This window comes from Takifugu rubripes, chromosome 7 (assembly GCF_901000725.2).
Source record: "Takifugu rubripes chromosome 7, fTakRub1.2, whole genome shotgun sequence".
In the NCBI taxonomy this organism is placed as follows: Eukaryota; Metazoa; Chordata; class Actinopteri; order Tetraodontiformes; family Tetraodontidae; genus Takifugu; species Takifugu rubripes.
In genome coordinates, this window is record NC_042291.1 from 9073191 (window position 1) to 9095457 (window position 22267).

General features: G+C 42.0%; 4 protein-coding genes across 4 annotated transcripts; 1 reads left to right on the forward strand and 3 right to left on the reverse strand.

Moving 5' to 3' along the window:
* Positions 1–157: 157 nt before the first annotated feature.
* LOC101076346 (proteasome subunit alpha type-2) lies at positions 158–3934 on the reverse strand. The gene is made up of 8 exons (XM_003965925.3): positions 3799–3934; positions 3255–3331; positions 2772–2904; positions 2100–2222; positions 1918–1999; positions 1695–1768; positions 1117–1174; positions 158–1020 (listed from the first exon to the last, which is right to left on the reverse strand). Exons 1-8 carry the CDS (start codon positions 3837–3839, stop codon positions 904–906), a joined length of 705 nt encoding a protein of 234 aa, XP_003965974.1. The 5' UTR covers positions 3840–3934; the 3' UTR covers positions 158–903.
* A 1348-nt stretch (positions 3935–5282) lies between these two features.
* Positions 5283–7763, reverse strand: LOC101062975 (coiled-coil domain-containing protein 127-like). The gene is made up of 4 exons (XM_003965950.3): positions 7676–7763; positions 7006–7161; positions 6355–6599; positions 5283–6255 (listed from the first exon to the last, which is right to left on the reverse strand). The coding sequence occupies exons 2-4, from the start codon at positions 7133–7135 to the stop codon at positions 5818–5820; spliced, it is 813 nt and encodes a 270-aa protein (XP_003965999.1). The 5' UTR covers positions 7136–7161; positions 7676–7763; the 3' UTR covers positions 5283–5817.
* A 201-nt stretch (positions 7764–7964) lies between these two features.
* sdha (succinate dehydrogenase complex, subunit A, flavoprotein (Fp)) lies at positions 7965–13340 on the forward strand. The gene is made up of 15 exons (XM_011605386.2): positions 7965–8086; positions 8727–8810; positions 9318–9479; positions 9552–9695; positions 9829–9993; positions 10096–10244; positions 10331–10455; positions 10574–10742; positions 10816–11011; positions 11084–11255; positions 11372–11490; positions 11607–11718; positions 11832–11962; positions 12037–12150; positions 12344–13340. The coding sequence occupies exons 1-15, from the start codon at positions 8024–8026 to the stop codon at positions 12428–12430; spliced, it is 1992 nt and encodes a 663-aa protein (XP_011603688.1). The 5' UTR covers positions 7965–8023; the 3' UTR covers positions 12431–13340.
* Positions 13341–14315: 975 nt separating this feature from the next.
* Positions 14316–21582, reverse strand: LOC101076803 (proline-rich transmembrane protein 1-like). The gene is made up of 3 exons (XM_003965927.3): positions 21249–21582; positions 20230–20454; positions 14316–15426 (listed from the first exon to the last, which is right to left on the reverse strand). The coding sequence occupies exons 1-3, from the start codon at positions 21393–21395 to the stop codon at positions 15274–15276; spliced, it is 525 nt and encodes a 174-aa protein (XP_003965976.1). The 5' UTR covers positions 21396–21582; the 3' UTR covers positions 14316–15273.
* Positions 21583–22267: the final 685 nt, after the last annotated feature.

A 22267-nucleotide genomic window follows, 5' to 3' on the forward strand; every position in this document is an offset into this window, starting at 1 on the left:
ATTTGATTTCTATAGAGGCGATTTTTTTTTGTATCCCAATTCAGATCTAAGCAACCTGGGCTTTGATAATAAAGATAATTACTGTTACGTCTACGGCCCATATAGTTTGCAAGAGTCGCAATATGTGGGGAAGGTTTGTAAGAATGATAAAAGAGAATCAAGTGATCATCTTTTATTTGAATAAAAGACAGATACCAGAAAGAAAAGTTACAAACTCTGGAATTGTTGCCTGAAAAACGCACATTGTGTAAAACTGTGTACAGGAAACTAGATTCTGACAATAAAATTTCAGAAATTTCCATTGTACCCTTCGAGGTTCCTGCATTTTGATTCTGACACCCGGTTTCTTGATGCTGTGAGGAGCTTAGCTGCAAATTATTATTTTTAATTATCCCAAAACTGTGACCATAACTGGCCCATCTTTAAGGAATGTTTTTATTTCAGAATTTAAAAAACTGCTTTATTTCTGGATGGGCAGCACTGACTGCCAATCAAAAGCATAGCTGACAAACAAGAAGGATTCAATGAAGATCAGAAATTTTACTCATCTGCATTTTTTTTATGCACAGTAGGTAACTGCCACATTTCACAGTAACAGAAGGTGTTTTAACATCCGAGACAGTTATGTGATAAAAATGAATTTGTCAATTATGGAGGGTTTGTGGCCAGTTCAGCTGTCAGAGGCAGCTATGTTAAGTGAACAGTTCTGGGTATAAACCAGCAGGATGTATGTTTGTTTTCACACGCTCAGAATAGAAACTGTTTTGGTCAAAATCTAATGCAACTGAACCAATGGTAGGATGGTGTTTTTCAAAAATGTGTCATGAGACTGTTTTCTACTGTGCTATTTATGCTTTAATCTTGAAATGTGGCCTGAAGGCCCCGTCATCGTTGTGGGTGTGTTCACGCGATGGCTGCCAGGTAGTCCTTCACCTCAGCTGGGGTGAGTCTTTTGAAGCCGGCCTCATTGCAGATCCCGACTTCAATGTTCTCCTCTGTCATTTGACCCTCAAAGCTCTCCTTAAACACCAAAAGCAGGGAATTGTGAACAGTTGGTTTAATAAAAGAGAAAACAGCAATATAGATGATGAGTCCAGATTTTTTTTTTTAACAAACCTTTAAGGTCAAGATAGCTGTATGGATGGCATCTTCTAATTCTAGATCATTGTTATACCTGAAAAACAAAAATCCTCAATTAATTCAACATATTCCAGTATATCATCCACCCAGGGCATAGCAGCGCTTGGAGTCAAAACTAGTAAAGGTATTATGATACAAAATTTTAAAAAAAAGTGACATCAGTGACATCAAATGTTATGGCATGAACTTGATTGTAGGGGTTAAGCCGTATAAATGATTAATGTTACCTAGTTGAAGAACAATCCAAGAAATCATTAAAATCATCCAGATTGTTTTCCACTGTAAATACTTCATTTAAAAATTTCAGCTTTAGGTTTCATCTTGATGGAAACTTATACCAGGTATTAATTTGTTAAACATTTAGCAATACACTCTTCTTTCAAGAGGTGAAACGTAACAGATTTTGTTAGATGGATAGAAAATATCTGAAATCCTTCATATATTAGCATTATTTTTCATGCTGGAAGAACTGCTATTTTGTAATCTCTTCAAACTATGATTCAATTCTTAGAGAAATGTTAAATTCGCTTTTCAGGCTCATCACACATTTTTACCGTTTTTCAAGGAATGTTTTTCCGTTGACGTAATTCTTTCCCATCGCTGTGGCCTTCCATGCAAAATATGCACCCTGCCATTAAAAATAAACAAACAAATATCTGGCAAAATGTCTATTTTTCATGTAGTTTTGTCAACAGAAGCCATACAGACTGTGCTTGGCACCACTGGCAGTCAAGAACAGTTTTACAAAAAAATTTAAATATCACCAATGCCACATACAGAAGGATCTGACTGGAACAAATAGGGGTGGTCTTCATCCCATCCAGCTATCAGCAATGAAACACCAAAAGGACGTACTCCACTAAAGACAAGAGAAAAGGAAAAATAACTATACTGAAGAACACATAATTAGATATGTGGAAAAATAAGCAGTGTGTGCACAGGCGCATGTTTGTACTCACCCAGACTGTGTGTATTCCTGCATTACAGACGCCACCCTCTGGACAAGCTGACCTGTGGGAATTGGCTCCTGGTAAACCAGGTAGTATTGCTGTGCCAGTTTCCTGGCTCGTCGCACCAAAACCCTGTGAACAAGTAGAGACTTTGTATTCTTATTCTTTTATAACATTGAAAAAGAGGCAACTGAAATATTTGTTTCAACAGATTTAAAATTTGATGAAAAGTTATTGTTGAACCACTGAATGCCAACATCATAAACTTGTCAATACATTATGAAAGATAAAATTCAGCACCTTCACTGACTTCAGATACAATAAGTCCCCAAGGCTCAAGGAAAATATCACACCACACTTATCTTCAGTGCTCAGCGGTTTGTTTGTTTTCATTTTTGAAAATTTGGTCTGACAAAATTTCTGGCATAAATTAAAAATTATTTCTACAAACTACATGTATTAATTATCTGTAAAGATGAGGATAATGCTTTAAAAAAACCTATACCATACAAGGCAAAATACTTTAACTCAAAAGGAGGAATGGCAACAGATGAATCACAGCTCGTTTTAAAATATGTATCTGTGGTGTGCTTTGTATAGCGAAGCTGTCATTGAGCTCAACAATTTGCATTGACCAAAGGAAATCCAAGGTCTTGTTCTGTCCATATGATGAACTCCCACCTGTAGTCAGGTCCCATGCCACTGTACACCATGCCGATGTGTTTAGTGATAGGCTCCACTTTATGAACACTCTGCTCATCATACAGAATGGACTTCTGTTTCTTCTCTGTTGCAAGGACAACTCCATTGGACGCTGAAAACAGGGAGAACATCACAATGGTTTTTATCTTTTCCCCCACCAAAATCAACAAGTACCATTCATTGTCATGTTTTGTCTCATGCAGTTAACAATCTAGGCATGTCTGTCAAGTTGGTAACTGGTATTGAGTAATTGAGTTATAAACTGCGATTAAAAAAAACTCTAATTTTGATTTACGTTATTTGAATTCAGGTAAATTTCAGACGTATTCACTAAAATATTAAATCTCTATGTTAGAGATATGCATTTTAATCTAATCATGTCAAAGTAATCAATAATGAGATACTATAAAACGCAGTACTTTTGCGTCATTTGTAGAACACAGAGGACTTTTAAGACTCTACCTTTGATGCCAACCGAGGGTGCTCCGGCTGCTACAGCTGCCAGTGCATATTCAATCTGGACCAGTTTACCCGACGGGCTGCAGAAGAAAACACATTTCTTGCTATAATGTCAAGAAAACTCCATTGAAAAGGACAACAGAAAGCAAAATATTTGGTCTTTCGAAACTGAAAGTAACAACAAAAAGCCACTGACTCATGTGTGCTAAAGTGGCTAACACGATCTCTAAACGATTAGCAGGAAACATAACCCATTCATTATTTTCATCCACAGTCCAAAATACGAATTAATTAAAAACCATTGGTTCCCTGCAGAGGAAGCAAGTCATCGTCCAAATTCAAAAACGCTGCTCGAAAAACTACCTTAGCTTATTCATTAATACCCGGCAATGACAGTGCACCACCAGCAACTGCCTCCAAAAACACACATTAGTTCACAAAGTACGCCCGCCCTTGGATTCTATCATATTGGATTTCTCAGACGACATTAATCAAATGTATTTTTAAAGACACTTTTCAAATCTTATGACAATTTTGGGAAGTTTACCTAAATGTGGTGAGAGAGAAACTATAGCCTCGTTCCGCCATCTTGTTGCTCTTCTTCTTCTGTGTGTCACTGCCGTCTCCTTGTTCTTCTTCTTCTACTGTAGTAGCACACTGTGGTAGCGCATAACTGCCCCATGTGGTATGTGATGATAACCGAAATGGCTTCGCGTCTAATACTGTACCTGTATTTACATAGGAAAAAAAGACCCGCTCTTCATAATTGCGTTATAACTAAACGTTATTCCTTTCCCTTCTGTTTTCTATTTCAGTTTCCTTCTTTCCTTTTCATACATTTTACATTAAATGATCGCATGTTCTATAGTTTCTCATTCTCTGCAGCTATCATTCAGCGTTGATATTTTCCCATTATTGTAATGTACGATTTAAACTTTGGTGTCCTATTTTCATCCTGATGAGAATTCTCTCTTCCTTCTTTTTTCCTGCAATCATACCTTAATTCCCCAAACAATGGAGTAATGCTATACAATTGTCTCCCTTTATCTCCAATTATGCATTGGTTTTGCCATTGTTTCTTGTTTTTTTTGTTTTTTTGTTTTTTTTTAATCAATGCTTTGGCATCTGTTCTGCCCCAAAGTGTTTCAATTTTTTTTTTTTAAAAACCCAACAAAACCTTAAACTTCAACAGTAGCTGGGATCCAAACCAATTTAACATGTATTCCTAGTGATTGAATGTTTCAACATTAATATTTCAAAAATAAGATCCTGCCTCCCATCTGAGTGACCAGTTTGTAAACTTGCTATTGCTGAGTGAGAGTGTTGTATTAATACTCTCTTCGTGCTCGACATTACTTTACCTTGACTTTGAAAATGTTTTTTTTCAGTTTATCCTCTGTGAGATTCTCATCCCTTTGCCAATACTTTAACCATCATATTATCCTTCTCCTCATCACTAAAAGCCAGTGCCCCTTCATATTGTAATACAGGATAGTGCCAATTACTTTTGTGATATAGCTAATGATACAACATTTTTGATTTCCCCTGCTTCCTTAAATTTAACCATAACCCTTTAATTTGCATTCATCTAGTTTGGATAAATTCTTCCATCCTTCATTGTTTCCTCCTTTTAACCTTGGAGCAACAGGTTGAAGTCTGCAGCCCTTTTTAAGATCTTATGGCAATAATAGACTATGTCTTATATTTAGATTTTTTTTTAATAATCCTTTTCGGAAATCCTTTTTACTTTTGTGAAATAGGTCTGTAGCACCAGTGCTATCTCTGTCAGTCATCCTTTGCTAAGAACAATTCTACGTGTCTGATCAGCAGGTCCTGCTCCTGTGAGCTCACAATAAATTACTTAGAACCTAGATCTAATATCATGTTTGGGTTATATCCTGCAATGATGATGCGACCATTATCTTGAGGCTATAGATGTTGTGTAGTCTAAAGAAACAAACAAAATGCCAGAAAGTACCTTTCCAAAAAAAGTTATTAGGACATTTTCATAGAATGATTACACACAGTATATTTGAATTCATCACATTTAATGTGAAAGTGAAGAGCAGAGCAGAGCAGAGAAATTAGAGATATCATATCTTGAAAAACACCCCGAAGTATCAAAATGAATATCAGCTTTACGGTGCTGCATACACTTTACGGAAGGGTATAGATACCATATTGACATAAATGAATAAAAACCCTTGTTCCTCTTTTATCCACCCAAAGCAAAGGCATTTGTCAGTTATTCAGTTGTTCTAATTTTTTGAATCTGCATGACCCCACCAGGCTTGAAGCAGCCATTGAGTCTAAAATTCACCCTCAAGCTCGGGGACCAAAATTGAAAAATTCATCTTCGCATCCAAACAATATTGTGGCACTTTTGAATTAATGGTAATATTGGCTGTGTCATAATGGCTGAGGCTGAATGAGATTTAAGGGAGACTGTTGAGCTATTATACATGCAATTTCTGAAATTTGCCACTTGTGTTTTGCCACCCCAGCAAGTAAATAAATTTAAGAGTGAGTTGGTATTCCGGTGTGAAATGATCAGCATACACTCTCATTAAGACCGTTTTTGCTCCCCTAATATGGCTGCTTCGGCTCTCTTGTATTTCTGAACGGCGATTTGGAGTTGCCAGTATTTGAGGTACACCCACATGAGACTTCCATTCTTCCTCTTGTCCTCGTTGAGCCAGTCGGCACAGTAGGTATCTCTTCTGAAAATATCTCTCAGATTGGACTCTAGCTGGAGTTCGCGCCCGATTGGTTCTCGTGCAACCTTTAGCAGCATCCTCTCCTCCATGTCCTTCCGCAGGCGTCGGGATTTAGTGTGGGAACAGTAGATACTTTGTCTCTCCACAAGCTGACCCTCTAGTTCCTTCAGAGCGGCAGTGGCCCAATTGTACCAGTTGTTTTCTCGTTCAAGGGCCTGGTGCAGCACAGCAGCAGCGGCACCAGATTTTACCATCCTCTCCTTCTCGCTCTCCAAGGCCTCGCGCTCCTTTTACGGAAGATGAGAATTTGTATTACACAGCTTAATAATCTAAGCACACATAACAGCAAAAACTAAAGCTCAAAGTCATCCAAGGCATGGGTTTACCAGTTGTAATTTTTTGTGTTTTTCAATCAGCTGCTGGCTATGTGACGCCATGGCCTCTTGGTAGCCTTTGACCCTCTGCCTCTCCTTCTCCAGTTCCAGCTGCAATGTTGCCTCTTTCTTGCATCTCTCTGTCAGTGTCTCCCGGTAACTAGCCTCCATCTCACTTTTAAATGTGGACAAATCCTTGTCATACTTTGCCTTAACCTCCTGGATCTCCTTCTGCGACTCCTTGGTCCAGATCCAACCTGAGATCGAGTGGGTGATAAAAAATAGAGGAGACTATTGTTACTATTGGTAAAGCAATGTACAAACTTTATTTTTATTTATGATTTGGATTGCGACCACTTGTGATTTTTAAGACAAAGACACATGAAACATAACTGAATTTAGCAATTCTGCAAAATAATTTCCTTTGGGATTTACAAAGTTTCTTCAATTCCATGCAACTGTTCAAAAACAGCAAAAAGTTAAACATACACTGGATGTATTCTGTACTTCACATGTCCTCGTACATACAGTAGGTCTTGTTAATCGCAAATCTAAATAACAAAATGGAGTGCAGACAAACTGAATTTGGTTTTCACATGTCTGTCTGAAGCATCACCCATGAGTTAGGGTTAGGGTTGTCCAGTATCTTCATGGTTAACTCACGGAAAGCAGCCAATCCAAGCAAAGGAAGCAGTAGAGCGTAGTTCCATTTGTTCCCATCCTCAGCTCCCACCCCTCCTTCTCTTTGGTTGGGTTGGATATTCCATCTGGGAGGTTCATTTAAGTTGTTCATGAAGGCTGCTGTCACATATGGCAGACCTATACATCAGACGTCATAAAATCGTACATTATTGTTCACATCAAACCTGAACAACTGGTGAAAGAACGGGGCTGATAAGGCTACTAAAAGGCACTATCCACAACCAAACACTGCTCCCATGAACTCCATGAGTTTCCATTTCGCATTCAAATCTACTTTTCATTTCATCATTGAGATATTGTTATACTTTTGTTTATGTCATGGCTAATATGTTCCCGCGTTTGGTCACGATGATTATATTGGTCACTCAAACATAACATTGACAAGCTAATGAGTTAAAACCTTAAACAGTTTATTTCCAGACGTGGCACCAATCTGACACAACCAGTCTGGTTTGTTGTGTTGGGTTTGACAGCCCAGCTAGGCATCAACAAGGCTAACTATGAGCTAACGTTGAAGTCACCCTTGAAGTTAGCGTCGCTCGAGTACGGTATTAAAGACTACATAAGCCATGGCAGCTTTGAATACGTTTGTTATGTCAGTCTTTTAACACGAATATGCTGCTGTTCTCACCTTGAATTAAAAGTCTAGGTCACATACGTTCCTCCAGCATTCTCATGTTATGCAGTATATCTTTTCCGTCGGGAGAGTTAATCTATACGGAGAGAGGGGAAATTTGGGTTATGCGGTCTATTTAAACTAAAAATATGTTGGAATGTATTTACGTTTGTCCTCTCTTATTTGGACTAATACCAGTATAAAACATTTATTTCGTTCCAATTTGCGTAATTAGAACGTTTTATTTGGTAAACATTGAGTATAATAACCTTTCACACCCCGTTTTGCTAGATGGTTTGGGCCAGTGCGTCTGAATAACTCATCCGCCTCCGTACCTTTGAATCGGTCCCATCATCTGGCAACATGGCGAGTGTGACTGCTGCGTCTCGTCTCCTCTCTAAGAGATTACTAACTAAAACACTGCCAGTGAGTATTAACAGTTGCATAGTACTCTTTTGCACATGAATATGTATTCAAATTTAGATGGTTTGTTGTATATTAACGCTAAATGGAAGAATGCCGTTGCTTTCATAACCAGAATACCCTTACTTGCGTAATCTGTTATGTAGCAGTATCTGTTTCAATGTGACACCCCGTGAAAAGTTATTTACACCCAAAAAGATTCAACATCTTACTCGCTTATTTCTATCGATTACATATTGTCAATTTGAACACGTATTTTAAGTAATGTTCTCCATAATTTAGGGAATCCAGCATGTCATAACGGGTTTTTTTTACGCTTGCCCTTGTGGTAAACATAACCTAGCTACTAGTGTTAGCTAGCAAAAGGAGGTAGAAGAGTAGAGTAATCAGGATATAGATTTAATAATTACAAATGGAGCTTTAAATTGAGCTGTAAATGTGCACTACATTGTAAAATCATCTATATTATATGGTCGACCCTCACCAAAGTAGAAATAAGTGTTTTTTGGGTTAAGCCAAGCAGCTCTATGCGAAGACAGAAAAAACATTTTATCCACGTTTATGTCAGTATCGTAGTTATTTTGGGAAGTGCTAGAGCAATTTTTGCAATTGTTCGGTGATATAAATTGTTCTTTTCTGACAGGTTCCTGCAGCCACAGTTCAAGGTTCAAGGAACTTTCATTTCTCAGTCTATGGGAAGAAGAGTAATGCCAAAGTATCTGATAATGTGAGTCACTTTTGTTGTTTTTTATGTCTTGTTTGTAAGTTATTACCACGACCATTTGTGTAACTAATATATATGCTATCGTTAAATACATGTCAGTAAGAGCAGTTTGCATTTACCAAAATAATGTGAATAGAAGAGAAGCATCTCCAATAAATAAAGACAGGATGGTTGCTAATAATACATTGTTGATGGAACACATTTTTTTTCCCAGTCTAGGATAAGTTTTTATTGATATATATTACCACAGATTTAATTCAGCGGCAGTTGTTTTGTCTTGGTCTCCCTGCACTTTTTGATTCAAGAAAGATTTACAGAAAGTATTATAGATGGCCAAATCGTTAAAATCTTTGCATTTTCGTGTTTGATATTGCCATTCTTCAATTTACCCAAAGGGATATTTTATGTGTTGAAGCTGTTTTTTTGTGTGCTTTCTGTGCCATTACATTGTCATAAAATAGGCACAGTAATGAAGCTGTTAAAGTAACACCTCTATGTCATTGTTTTCAGATCTCTACGCAGTACCCAGTAGTAGATCATGAGTTTGACGCTGTCGTGGTTGGAGCTGGAGGAGCAGGACTCAGGGCAGCCTTTGGTCTGTCGGAGGCTGGCTTCAACACTGCTTGTGTCACCAAGCTCTTCCCCACCAGGTCTCACACTGTAGCTGCACAGGTGAGGCAGCGCTCTTTATACATTTATAGTGTGAATGAAAAAAGCCTTTTGTAGCATTACCTTGTTTCACAGGGTGGGATCAATGCTGCTCTGGGGAACATGGAGGACGATGACTGGAGGTGGCATTTCTATGACACGGTGAAGGGATCTGATTGGCTGGGAGACCAGGATGCTATCCATTACATGACAGAGCAGGCTCCGCAAGCTGTAGTGGAGGTAAGGTTTTATATGTAACAGATAAATTCTACTGTAACTAATTGTTTGCATTTACTCTTTATGGATAGCTTCAAACGCCAGAACAGCAAACCGCCAGGTTTTTGTCTCATTGGTTGCTGTGCATTTTTCCCAGTTGGAGAACTTCGGCATGCCTTTCAGTCGCACTGAAGATGGAAAGATCTACCAGCGAGCTTTTGGCGGTCAGAGCCTGAAGTATGGAAAAGGGGGCCAGGCTCACCGATGCTGCTGTGTAGCTGACAGGACAGGCCACTCGCTGCTGCATACACTTTACGGAAGGGTATGTTCATCTCTGCTTCCTATTTTTTTTTTAGTTCAGGATACCATCTTTAATGTTCACGTGTTACTATTTTATTCATCTTTTCTTTTGTCTTGTGTTTAGTCACTTCGTTATGACACCACTTACTTTGTTGAGTACTTCGCCCTGGACCTTCTGATGGAGAACGGAGAGTGTAAAGGAGTGATTGCTCTCTGCATGGAGGATGGATCTATTCACCGCTTCAGAGCTCAGAATACAGTCATTGCTACTGGGTACGCAGCTCACAGTATAATTGCAGCAGAGAAGATTCTTCCTTTAGGCTCACTTTTTGTTATAACTGTGTTTCCTGTCCCTCCAGAGGTTATGGAAGAACCTATTTCAGCTGCACATCTGCCCACACTAGCACTGGAGATGGAAATGCCATGGTGACCAGAGCTGGCCTGCCCTGTCAGGATCTGGAGTTTGTCCAGTTCCACCCCACAGGTGAAGGAAAAGTGCCTTGTCAGAAGAATGAATTACCTTTAATGTTCAAGTTTTGATGACAGTTGACCTGTAGCTATTTATTCATGCTGTGTCCTCTCTGATGCATGAATCATATCAGGCATCTACGGAGCCGGTTGTCTGATCACTGAGGGTTGCCGTGGTGAAGGAGGTATCCTGATCAACAGCGAAGGAGAACGTTTCATGGAGCGTTATGCACCCAATGCTAAGGACCTGGCCTCTAGAGATGTGGTGTCTCGCTCCATGACAATAGAGATCAGAGAGGGCAGGTGTGTGCGTATGTGTGGTTATCTTTTTTATTTATTTATTTTTTAATTTTTAAACTCCTTTTGGCACCTTCAGGGGTGTTGGTCCAGAAAAGGACCACGTGTACCTCCAGCTCCACCACCTCCCTCCCCAGCAGCTGGCCTCCAGGCTTCCTGGCATTTCAGAAACTGCCATGATCTTTGCTGGGGTTGACGTTACCAAAGAGCCCATCCCTGTCCTGCCTACTGTTCACTATAATATGGGTGGAATACCCACAAACTACAAAGGACAGGTATGTGACATGTCTGCATGCTCAGTTCTTTCATTGGGCCCTTCACTCATGATTCTAATCTTCTCCCATCAGGTCATCACTCATACTAATGGAGCCGATAAGGTGGTTCCTGGACTGTATGCCTGTGGTGAGGCGGCCTGTGCCAGCGTCCACGGCGCTAACCGACTGGGTGCCAACTCCCTTCTGGACTTGGTAGTGTTTGGTAGAGCCTGCGCTCTCACCATCGCAGAGGAGCACAAACCTGGTGAGGATATCTATCTCACAGCCTTATCAGGAAGCAGATTCTCAAATTTACTCTCTTTGCTCATTGTTTCAGTTCGCTCCTGACTTTGTCTGGATTTTTTTTTTGTTCTTCTTCAGGGGAGAAATTGTCCCCACTGAAGCCCAACGCAGGAGAAGAGTCTGTGGCCAATCTGGACAAGCTGAGGTTTTCCAACGGAAGCCTGAGAACTTCAGAGATTAGGCTCAACATGCAGAAGGTAAACCCACAATGCTGTGGATTAGAGTCATTCTTTTGAAGCTTTGATTACGCCAATGGTTCAAAAATATATATTTATTACTGGGATTAAGCCATCAGTCTTCTTTGCACCTTTAGGCCATGCAGTCTCATGCTGCTGTGTTCCGTACTGGCTCAGTTCTGAAGGAGGGATGTGACAAGATGGATGCTATTTACCAGACTATGGATGACATCAAGACCTTTGACAGAGGTACTCTAACTGTTGTCAGTGTTGCTCCTCTTAGTTGCTTCCTCCTCCATGTAAATATAAGAACACCTGGTTCTTGTACATATATGCAATACAATGAGCGTTCTTTACTTCAGGTATTGTGTGGAACACAGACCTGGTGGAAACTCTGGAGCTGCAGAATTTGATGTTGAACGGCATCCAGACGATCTACTCTGCTGAGCAGAGGAAGGAGAGCAGAGGAGCCCATGCAAGAGAGGACTTTAAGGTCAGTTTTATCATATTTATGCTTTTACCTTTAAATCTCCCAACTTGATGTGGATTTTCTTGTTTGAATTTTAGGACCGTATAGATGAGTACGATTACTCAAAGCCTATTCAGGGTCAGGAGAAGAAGCCCTTTGAGCAGCACTGGAGGAAACACACTATGTCCTATGTGGACCCCAAGACTGGAAAGGTACAATAATCTTTATGAACTTATTGATGGCGATATTAGAACTTTCACATCCTACGTTGTAACAGAAGCCGTCATTGAGGAATGATGCAAATGAGACATAGTTAAGTTTTAATCTGGGCCCGAGCGTCCATGGAACAAATGATGAGATTGTTGAACCCGTTGATGGTTGGTGTTGTCATTTATCTGGCCACAGGTGACCCTGGAGTACCGCCCTGTTATCGACAGCTCTCTGAATGAACAGGAGTGCGCCCACGTCCCACCCGCCATCCGCTCCTATTAAGAAGATCAGATCTTCTCTCTCCACCTAAATGCAATTAGTTCATTTATTCTGCAGTTTTGATGACACTGTCGGAGGTGGCATTTAATTCGAGTGGCGCAGCTATTGTAAAGAAAGGGTGTGTTTTTAATTCATTTCTCACCTTCACGTGTCTTTGCCTTGTTTTAATCTGTTTTCTGCAGCAGATTATTTTCACCATTATTGAGCTGGAGTTGTGTGTGTGTGTGTGTGTGTGTGTGTGTGTGTGTGTGTGTGTGTGTGTGTGTGTGTGTGTGTGTGTGTGTGTGTGTGTGTGTGTGTGTGTGTGTGTGTGTGTGTGTGTGTGTATATTCCATAATGATCTAAAGGGACTTGACAAGTGGATGATTCAGCCTTCAGTTTAAGAATGAAAATGGTTAAAGTACGGTAACAGTTACGTGTTGCACCACACTGCAACACCAGCGTACACTCATTCCCATCTTTAAAACGTCCTCTCTCTATCTGTACTTCTCTGTCTCTGAGCTTTCCGAGGTAAAGCTAATAGAACTGCACCTGCCGTCTTTACGCCAGAGCGAGGTTGAAGTGTGTAAATACTGAGCTCACGTACAATAAACACGGTTGGCTTTACAGTACACACATGTTGAAAGATGAAGTCGATATTGCCTTTAGTGGTGCTTCATATCAAATAATGTAATTAAAATAGTAAATGACAACTAAGTTGTACTCAGTAGACAAATAGCTGCCTGATGCTTAAAGAGCTGCAACACGAGTCATTTCCATTCAGTAATAAAGCTTTGTTGTTGTGCACAAAAACAGGGCGTCTCTGTATCTTAAGTTATTTGTCAAAAAAGAGCAACTGAGCTGATTTTTGTTATAGTCTTGCGCTTTGTATGCATTTTCATCTTAAATAAAAATGTACACTGTGCAGGAAAAACAAATGCTAATGCTTCCTTGGTTTGGCTCACATAGAGATCCAATAGCAAATTATGTATTAGATTTTTAAAAACTATTATACAACTCGGTGGTGTTCAGTACCTACGCACGGCCGTGGGGGGGCAGCATGTACAGCATAGAACAAATAGGTGCTTAGTGTCTGCTCCGATTGGCTGCAGCAGCGTCACACCTTAACGTCAAGACCAGCAATGAGGCAAATGGTGAAGCTATTATGCAGAACCATTGTGGGCAACAGGGCTTTGTGACTGGAAAATGTGGAGACAAAAATCAATAATCAAACAGTGAGTGATGGCAGCCTGTTTCATGTTGTGAGCAGCTGAAAACACTGACTCCCTTCACACACATTGGTAGCAAATACAATGATTCTTACTTTCTGTTTACCTAATGCACAGTTAATTCTTTTTTTTTTTAACAGGATACAAACTCACTGTTGAAGAATAAAATTGAGATCCTGATTTTTGGGTGCACACCAGATTGTTGAACACTTAGTAAAACCAGAAAATGTACAAACACACTTCCACAATTTAACTGTGACGACATCTGCACAGAATTTTCTGGGGTGTTCCTGTAAACATTCCAGGGCTGCAGTGTTTGGTCTCAGCTTACTACTCCTTCAGGTCCACCCTCACATCCTGCTTTCCCTCTCAGGCCTGCCTCTTCCACTCTGCCTCCACACTCACCCAGTCTATCCCTCCTCCACCATTCCAGGGTTTCACTTTCCTACAACATCCCACCTCCCTGCAGCTCTTAGCTCCCTCCCATCCCCCTCGCTGGGTTTTGCATCCTCTTTGAGATCTGGAAACCACAGACACAGACTTCATTGTGGGGTCCTCTTTGCCTGGATTTCTCTCTACAAAAGCCTGATATGTAAGACGATCACTCCCTGGCACCCAAGAACCATTTTTGGTCTTGCCCATTTCTGCATGACTGAAACAAATACAACAGAAAAACGTTGTTTTTTTTCCCCATATACTTTATTTATAAAGAAATTTGCTATACAGTTGAACAGAAAGACATTTTTGCGCTCAGAACTGCGACAGAGAAGTGGTGTGTTCAACTGGGAAAACAAGAACTAGCTCCACTTGCAGCATGCACTCAGATGACGGACATGGATTCTACTTATCAGACGTTATGTTCTCTTAGCATACTGGAGGGTTATAGCGTTTTCGTTTCATTTTCTCCCACTTATCTAGATCCGGGTCGCGGGGGCAGCAGCTTCAGGAGGGATGCGGCTCCAAAGCCAGGCGAGAGATGTAATCCCTCCACCTAGTTCTGGGCCGGCCACGAGGCCGCCTCCCGGTGGGACATGTCCGGAACACCTCTAAAGGAAGGTGTCTGGAAGGCATCCTAGCCAGGTGCCGAGCCACCCCAACTGACTCCTCTCAGGACAGGCAGCGGTTCTACTCCGAGCTCCTCCCGGATGTCCGAGCTTCTCACCCTATCTCTAAGGCTGAGCCCGGCCACCCTGCGGAGGAAACTCATTTTAGCCGCTTGTATCCGCGATCTTGTTCTTGTTAGTGCTTATTTACAGCCAACAAATTCCTGTCAAAACAGTGGATTTTGGTTTCTTTGGATGAAATCTTGACAAGCTGCACAATGCTGCAAAGCCACACAGTACTGAGTGTGACCTCATATAAGGCATTCGATAGATTTTTACATGTCAAAAATTGGTGATACATAGAGCAAAAAAATCAAAAACTATGCTGAAGAAATAGAAAAGGTGAAGGCTGAACAGTCTGATTAAAAGCACCTACACCTGATACATGAACAATGCTTTTTTAATCAACTTTTTTTTTTTTGTGTGCGTCACATGTTTAAAAGCACGAGATGCCACCATGACTACAATTTTCTTTTTTTTGAAGATAGCTTTTACTGATGTGATCCAAGGAGATGTTTAGCAGTCGCTCACAGATTTAAGAAGTTAAAGACACCATGACCACAATGTACACGATGACCAGGATCAAGCTCCCGAGGCCCAGGCCCAGGGCCACATGGTTCAGGGTCCGGGCTGTTCTGCTGTTCCGCTCTGCTCCCTGCTGGTCCCCAATGTGGTTGGCTTCACGGGCCTGAGAGGGAGGAGGGGGAGGAAAGATGTCTGATTAGCAAGGTTTGAGGTACACAACAGCTGAACCCTCTCTGCTGTTTTCAGATGTTTCTATGAATAATGGGGGGGGAGGGGCAATCGAACACAGATGTTTGAGTCCAACCCTCCAAAAAGACAAAAGGAAAAAAAGCAACCAACTTTTCCCCTCGTGTTCTTTTAATGCAATATGAGATGAATTGAGAAGTCAAGAACTTCGTATCCATTTTAAGATGATGACCTGGACAGCAAAAGCCCGGCTAATCTAATCACACTCCCACATACTCCATTTTATCTGTGTGTGTGTGCGTGCCTGTGAAAAAGTCCCAGTCTGTTTTAGTACATCTGGTTATCATTACCGCTAGGCTCTGTGCTCTGCTATGAAAACCGTGGCTGCGACCTCACTGCCACAGACGCACAACACCAAAGAAATGTTTACGGATGAAATATATTTTTCTTTTTCTGGCGCGTGAGCAAGTGCAGCTAAAACAACGAAGTCTTCCGCGTCCCACACCAAAGACTCGGTGAGTGTGTGTCATCGGGGCCGCTTCTCTTAACACGAAAGGGGAGGAATCAAAATAGTTTCATGAATGGAAAGCTTACTGAGTTAATCTCAAACCACAGGCGTGCACAAATCATCTATCTGCCGCCTACACAAACCAAATTTGAACAGAATAAACATTCTTCACTATATCTAACGCCCACAGATGACATTTGAACAGATCTGGGCCCAGGCAAACAGGGGAAAACAAGTTGAACTCGTGCACAAGACTGTCCCTCCCTCTCGTCCACTTCCAGGATAACGTATGATGGCCACCTGCCGGTGGTGTTGGCCCTACTTTGGCTTTGGGGGCAGTGTGATTTAACCTGCTGAAAAAGGTCGCAGCCCCCCGGGCATGACATTGGCAGGACCCGAGGTTTCCCAGCACCGTCCAGCCGAGCCCAGCGGTTCAGTTCCGATGCTAGCGTGCCCATTTTTGGCGCTTTGGACGGTGATCAGCACGGGCGCCCTGACTGGCCTGCAGCTGCACCACAGTAGCTAGCTTTCAGTAGCTAGAGAACAGGAAGTCCTAGAGTCCATAAAATGTCCATAAAATTCATGAAATTCAGGAATGAGCTAAAAGCTCAAAGAAGGGAACATGGCTGTCAGTTGCTGCAGAGCACAAGGCAACTGGACAGTTCGAATTATATATATTTTTAGAAAAGGCTCTTTAATCAGCTGGCTCTAAAGAGCCTCTGTCATATTGCTGTTCCTAAATTGCATTAGCTGTCCTGAGTCATCGGGACATAAATCCTATTAGATGCTTTTTTCCCGATTGGCTCTGCTTCCCTGTTGCTGCCTGATGGACTGCCTGTCTACAGTGGTGTCTGCCTGCAGCATCGTTTCGGTGCCCTGTTCGTGCTCTGGGTTTGGCTGTCCTCCTGGTCGTCTGCCAGATGAATCATCTTGGCAGAGACAGGGGCCGGATACACAGAGATGAAACGACATTTCGGGAAAATCCGGCTAGCTTAAATTGTGCAATGCACAAAGCAGATAGACAAATATTTACGTTAACTGTGGACACATCCTCATCTTTCATCAGGACTTCATTAATTATCCAGGTTGGTCGCTGTGTTAGTAGCACGGCAGCATGGAAAAGCAGCTAAACGCACCGTCCAGAGGGTCACTGAGGCCCCACCTTCTATTAATGTTGGAAGTCAAGAGAAGCAGATCTGACTGAACCACAGACAGAAGTGGAGTCAGGGAGAAAGGACTCTCCCCTACTGAAATACAAATGAAATGGAGGTGTTGTTGCAGGTTGAGCTGGTGCAGGTCTTCCCACCAACCTCATGCCAGGAGGAACACCCTTCCCCCCCCGCCAGTTATTATCTGGAAGTCCATTCATCAACAAGAGATTATCTGTGGGGAAACGCTCACATTACGGGAAACAAAAGGTCATCTGATGACGCCATCACAGGGGCCGGGAGAGGCTGGGCTATAAAGAGCGCCAACATCTGACTGACAAAAGCATCCTTTGTTTGAGGTCTGCGGCGAAGCCTTCTATGGTATTGTTTTTTCCTCATTTAATAGGAAGTTTATTACATTTTAGGGAACATCTTCCTTTAGCGCGTGTCTAAGGGGTTATTTATATTCTCTTGTACATCATCCCTGAAAATGCCATAGAAAGAATGTTGAGTGAGACAGATTCCACCAGCTGGTGCTCTCTTCTCCGCCCCCACCCCCCCAACCGCCCTGCCCCTTTATTCACCGTTTGTTGGCCCCATCATTTCTGCAGGCTTCCCGATAGTCCTTCAGTCCTTCTCGTCTTCAACTATTAAGCAATCGACCAAGTTTTGAAATCCTGAACCTCCAAGAAACACTTTCCCTTTCCTTTCCTTTCCTTTCCTTTCCTTTCCTTTCCTTTCCTTTCCTTTCCTTTCCTTTCCTTTCCTTTCCGATCACATCCAGCTGGGGATGGGGGTGGGGGGGTGTTATGTCCTCACGGCACTGTAGCCACATTCCTGTAATCTGTGTTTGCTCAAACAAACAAGGGAAAGATGTGTGTGTGTGTGCATGTGTGTGTGTGTGTGTGTGTGTGTGTGGTAGTGCACACTGTCAGACCTAGAGCCAGCAGCAACTGTCAAAACAAAGTCCATTGGTAGATCATTTAATTGGGAGATCTGTATTTAGCAGCAGTTGGTGCACCGCTAACATGGCTGCATCTTCTGGGTGCTTCACACATGTCACACAGTCCCAGTCCTCAGACATGGTGGTGGGGCGTTGCCAGGAGCCACCCTTTTCTCATGGATTCCTTGTGTTCGTGGCAGAGCACTGCATTGCAAAGCCAACACTGCTAATCTCTTGATCTGTCATTGATTTACTGGTCTTGTAGCTGCTCAACTTTTGTTACTTCAACCGTCAACTTTCACTGGTCTGAACCACAGGTAACGGATCGGATTTGCTCATTAAGCAAGCAGGCGGAACAGCTTTGCTACACGAAATTTTCATTTTCGGAAAGTTTGGCTGATAACAAAGTCAAGTTTCCTGTTTCTGAGGCAACTGTTCAGTGTGGGTGCGCGCATGTGTGAAGCACATATTTATAACAGCCTCTTAAAGACTTGCAACAAGTAAAAAAGGATGGGGGGAGGGAAAATTCTCCCCTTTTTGTCCCAGACAGGATACAAAAAAATACCACAAGACACGTCCCAGTGAAGGTGCAGTGACCTCACACATCCTGCACTACTGCGTTCTCACACTCTGTTCAGACCAAAATGTTAAAATCATTGCACTTATGAATGTCACATGGGAATCGCTTAGTGTTATAATGTCTGTGTAGATTCTCAATCATCCAGGTTATAGTTAGACAAAGAAAACTACCTTGGATAAGTGTTATAATGGTTTCAAATCCAATGGGGGCATTGCTGAGAAAGCAGTGGGTGAAAGTTGATCACCCCTCTCCATAAAACCTCATAAAATCACTAAAGCCATCAATGCTATTGCCAGCGCTCTCTGAGGAAGCGCACCCTCGAACACATCTGTTAAACAGCAGAGGATTGAAAAGCTCTGCCTTAATGATAAGCCAAAAGCAACAATCGCCCTTTGATTCTACAGCCATGGCAACGGTGTAAACAGACTCTGCTAGAGGCTACTACGTTTCATAAAAGATAGGAAGCCGCCGTCTTCAGGCTTGGCCAGACCTTAGATGGGAATATTCCAACTGACCTGCGCCTTCATAATCTGCCTCATGCTGCAAAAGGCGACCATTTTAGACCAGCGTAAGTGGAACAAAACATCGTGGAAGTGTGGTTATCCTGGAACCGCAGCATATCCAGCGTGTCGCAGGGTCCGTAGCGCCTGCTAAATTTGGTTTCGGTCTGGAAATAGTTTTAGGACAGGGTCCACTGGCATCCTCTGAGACGCACCCACATGCAAGGCCGCGCAGCATAAACACAGCTGAGTGCGTTGGCTGGGAGATCACATGTTTGGCTTTAAAAGTATACAACATCTTCTAAAAGTTTGTACTAATGCATCTCAAAGCAGACCGTTAATGCCACTTGGGCGGCCGTGGAGGCCCCTAATCCCGTGTGGTCCATAAAGGCAATGTCGAGAAAAATGGGGAAACCGGAACATTTTTGGAGGGCGGGTAATCACATCCCTTTTGACAAGCTTTATGGTTTTTGCACCATGACTATGACACATAGTGAGCGTTTACCGCTTAGCAACACAAATTTGCCTTGATGCGATCAAGAAATATGGCCAGAAGTAACCCAGGGCATTTTATTTAAGCTCTGGGAGGGTTGCATGTGTTTAAAGTGACCTTTGGTTTCAATAAACAAGCCTGCCGAAATGAACGTCCTTATTAAATGCATGTGACATCGTCATTTTTGGACAGATAACGTTGTCACATGTGTCCCGGTCACATGACATAAAGGGGAATATACTGTACGTTTGCAGTGTCTGATTGTCAATGCACACTGGCATAACCAGAAACCAACCATGGACACTGTGTTCTGGCCAGCCATCATCTCCGATCTGTCCGAGAGTCTCGGAAGAAAAGGGAGACAAATGTGGGACGTTAGCGCGGAATCGATACAAAATGGTTTCAGTCGAGAACCACTTGGCTGAACGCACCGTTTAGAAGAAAAATATCTATATCTTCATCTTGCCACACGTTTTAATCTCCCCAATAATTACAACTGAGTTGGATCGCTGAATCGATTGGTCGCTCACACGGCTGCGGACCCCACAGGAGCCCGACCCGCCGACCCGCTCAAGGGTGCGGACGCCACTCTCGCAAATTAAACTCACTTGGATTGAATAAATCAGGGCGGCAATTCCGAGAGGCAGGCAGCAGCATAGCATGGTGAAGATGGAGTAGCACAGGTAGTCGTTGACAGGGTTGCTCAACGGGCCTGGGGCGATGTACATGGCGGGCTGGGCAGTGATGGCCCCCTGCTGTGGGTACGGCTGCTGGCCGTAGGGAACACCTCCGTACTGCGGGGCCCCTCCGTAGTGAGGAGCAGCTCCAAAAGCCTGTTAAAAGAAGTCATGAAATATAATCAGATAGGAAGCAACGAGAGACTCCATTTCAATTATCCACGAAAAGTCACGTAAGTTCTTGTATTTTACGTTTCACAATGATGAACAAACGTTTCCCCCGTCATTCCTGCTTCTGCTTACAAAACCGGCTTTCATCAATGCATTTCTTCCGCTTCTTCAACCGCACATTTTTTTTGCAATACTATAACTGGGAAATAAGGCTCTGGAAGAGTTATCTGATGTCCAGATAGCTGATTATCACACTGATCAGGCTATTTTCATGTGACTTTTCACACTAATCAGTGTTTGGCATCACTTCAGGTTGTTGGCACAGGACCCAAACAGGAAGGCCAACTGTGTTTTTAGATTCAATTCCAGATAAATGCTTCTGAATTGAATCATTGTAGGTGGGGTGTAAGAGGTTGAGGTCATTTTTACTGAGTCTACACTAATAGATAATGTCGCAATGGACATCCAGAATGACATTCTACTGATAAAGGCTGTGGAATAAGCCGTGTTCATGATCTAATTATCCTGAGAAATTAATTCCAGCTCTGTTTTTTTACGCATTTATACTATAGATGAATAAGTCCACGAATGTAAACCTTTTTAATCAACATTTAAACTGTTCAAACTTCACATCCAAACGCTGTTTAAAACACTTAACGGCCTTCATATATGTCTATTAAAAATTGCTAAACCATCAATAGGTAATAAATAATTACACGCCAATTAAAATGATTTCTAAGACGGATCAAATTTAATTTACCAATAAATTACGTAATTACCTGCCCCTGCGGCGGGTATGCGGGTCCAACGGCAGGGTACCCAACGTTGGCGTTGTCATAGGAGGGTGGTGGGGGAGCCTGGCCCATGGAGGACTTCTCCTCACCCCATTCCTTCATCGGAGCGCTCGGGTACTTGTTGGGGTCCATAATGTTACTGTTCTGCTGTCTGGTCAGAGCACTTTCAGAAATTTCTTTTTATTTGATCTCCTTTGGATTTGACCGCTAATCCTGTTTTTTTTCCCCTCCTTCAATGCAGCGCAAAAAGTATCCTTTGTGCTGCTGCTCTGATGTCACAGGACGACTTGCAGAAGTATGAGGACTCCAAACAAAATTAAATTTGTGCCAGCATAAAGAGACGTAGAGAACACGACTACCTCCGGTGGGGAATTTCAAAACAATGGTGACCCAATATCACTTATAGGCGTCTTTTAGAAAGAATTAAATTGCATTAATGACGGGGTCCGATTTTAAACACCCTGCATCCACTCTTTTTGTTTCTTATCGAATAACACGCAGGGCACAGGGAAACAATAAAGTTTTTATTTTGAATTGAATCAGTCCATTTCCGGAAAAGCGGATACAATTATCTGACTTGACACTAAATTTACTTTTACATTGTACTGAACCAATGAATAAAGAGGGTGGGTCTGCATGAACGGGGCTGGATTTACGGTAGATAGGGATCGACAATCCTGCTATTTACCTGCTACCTAAGTAAAAACGGAAGAGATTTTAGATGATTTTAGGAGTATGCCTGGTCATCTGCCATGTTTCACATGTCACACTTCATTGTTCCCAAAAGAAAATTAATTGAAATGAAATGCAGCACATCGGATTTGCCACAAACCCAATCTGCCCGTTGAAATAACTGAAAACATATAATAATGACCGCTAGAGGGAGCGCCAACCTTTCTAAAGATTTGTTATGGCATCAAGTAGTTTTCCATAATTCATTTAGCATACTGAGCTATTTCAAATTTGCTCATTCAAAGTAATTTTACGACCTGCTGTCTTGTTGA

Excerpts from the sequence above, each read along its gene's own strand:
- LOC101062975 (XM_003965950.3), bottom strand. The coding sequence starts at position 7,135 with ATGAACAACTTAAATGAACCTCCCAGATGGAATATCCAACCCAACCAA. Across the intron at positions 6,600-7,005 it reads GCTTGGATTGGCTGCTTTCC|GTTGGATCTGGACCAAGGAG; the intron begins GTGAGTTAACCA and ends ACTCGATCTCAG. Across the intron at positions 6,256-6,354 it reads AACACAAAAAATTACAACTG|GAGCGCGAGGCCTTGGAGAG; the intron begins GTAAACCCATGC and ends CTTCCGTAAAAG.
- LOC101076803 (XM_003965927.3), bottom strand. The coding sequence starts at position 21,395 with ATGGACCCCAACAAGTACCCGAGCGCTCCGATGAAGGAATGGGGTGAG. Across the intron at positions 20,455-21,248 it reads CATACCCGCCGCAGGGGCAG|GCTTTTGGAGCTGCTCCTCA; the intron begins GTAATTACGTAA and ends TTCTTTTAACAG. Across the intron at positions 15,427-20,229 it reads CCCTGATTTATTCAATCCAA|GCCCGTGAAGCCAACCACAT; the intron begins GTGAGTTTAATT and ends CCTCCCTCTCAG.
- sdha (XM_011605386.2), top strand. The coding sequence starts at position 8,024 with ATGGCGAGTGTGACTGCTGCGTCTCGTCTCCTCTCTAAGAGATTACTA. Across the intron at positions 8,811-9,317 it reads ATGCCAAAGTATCTGATAAT|ATCTCTACGCAGTACCCAGT; the intron begins GTGAGTCACTTT and ends CATTGTTTTCAG. Across the intron at positions 12,151-12,343 it reads TGGACCCCAAGACTGGAAAG|GTGACCCTGGAGTACCGCCC; the intron begins GTACAATAATCT and ends ATCTGGCCACAG.
- LOC101076346 (XM_003965925.3), bottom strand. The coding sequence starts at position 3,839 with ATGGCGGAACGAGGCTATAGTTTCTCTCTCACCACATTTAG. Across the intron at positions 2,000-2,099 it reads CAGGAATACACACAGTCTGG|TGGAGTACGTCCTTTTGGTG; the intron begins GTGAGTACAAAC and ends TCTTGTCTTTAG. Across the intron at positions 1,021-1,116 it reads CAGCTATCTTGACCTTAAAG|GAGAGCTTTGAGGGTCAAAT; the intron begins GTTTGTTAAAAA and ends TTGGTGTTTAAG.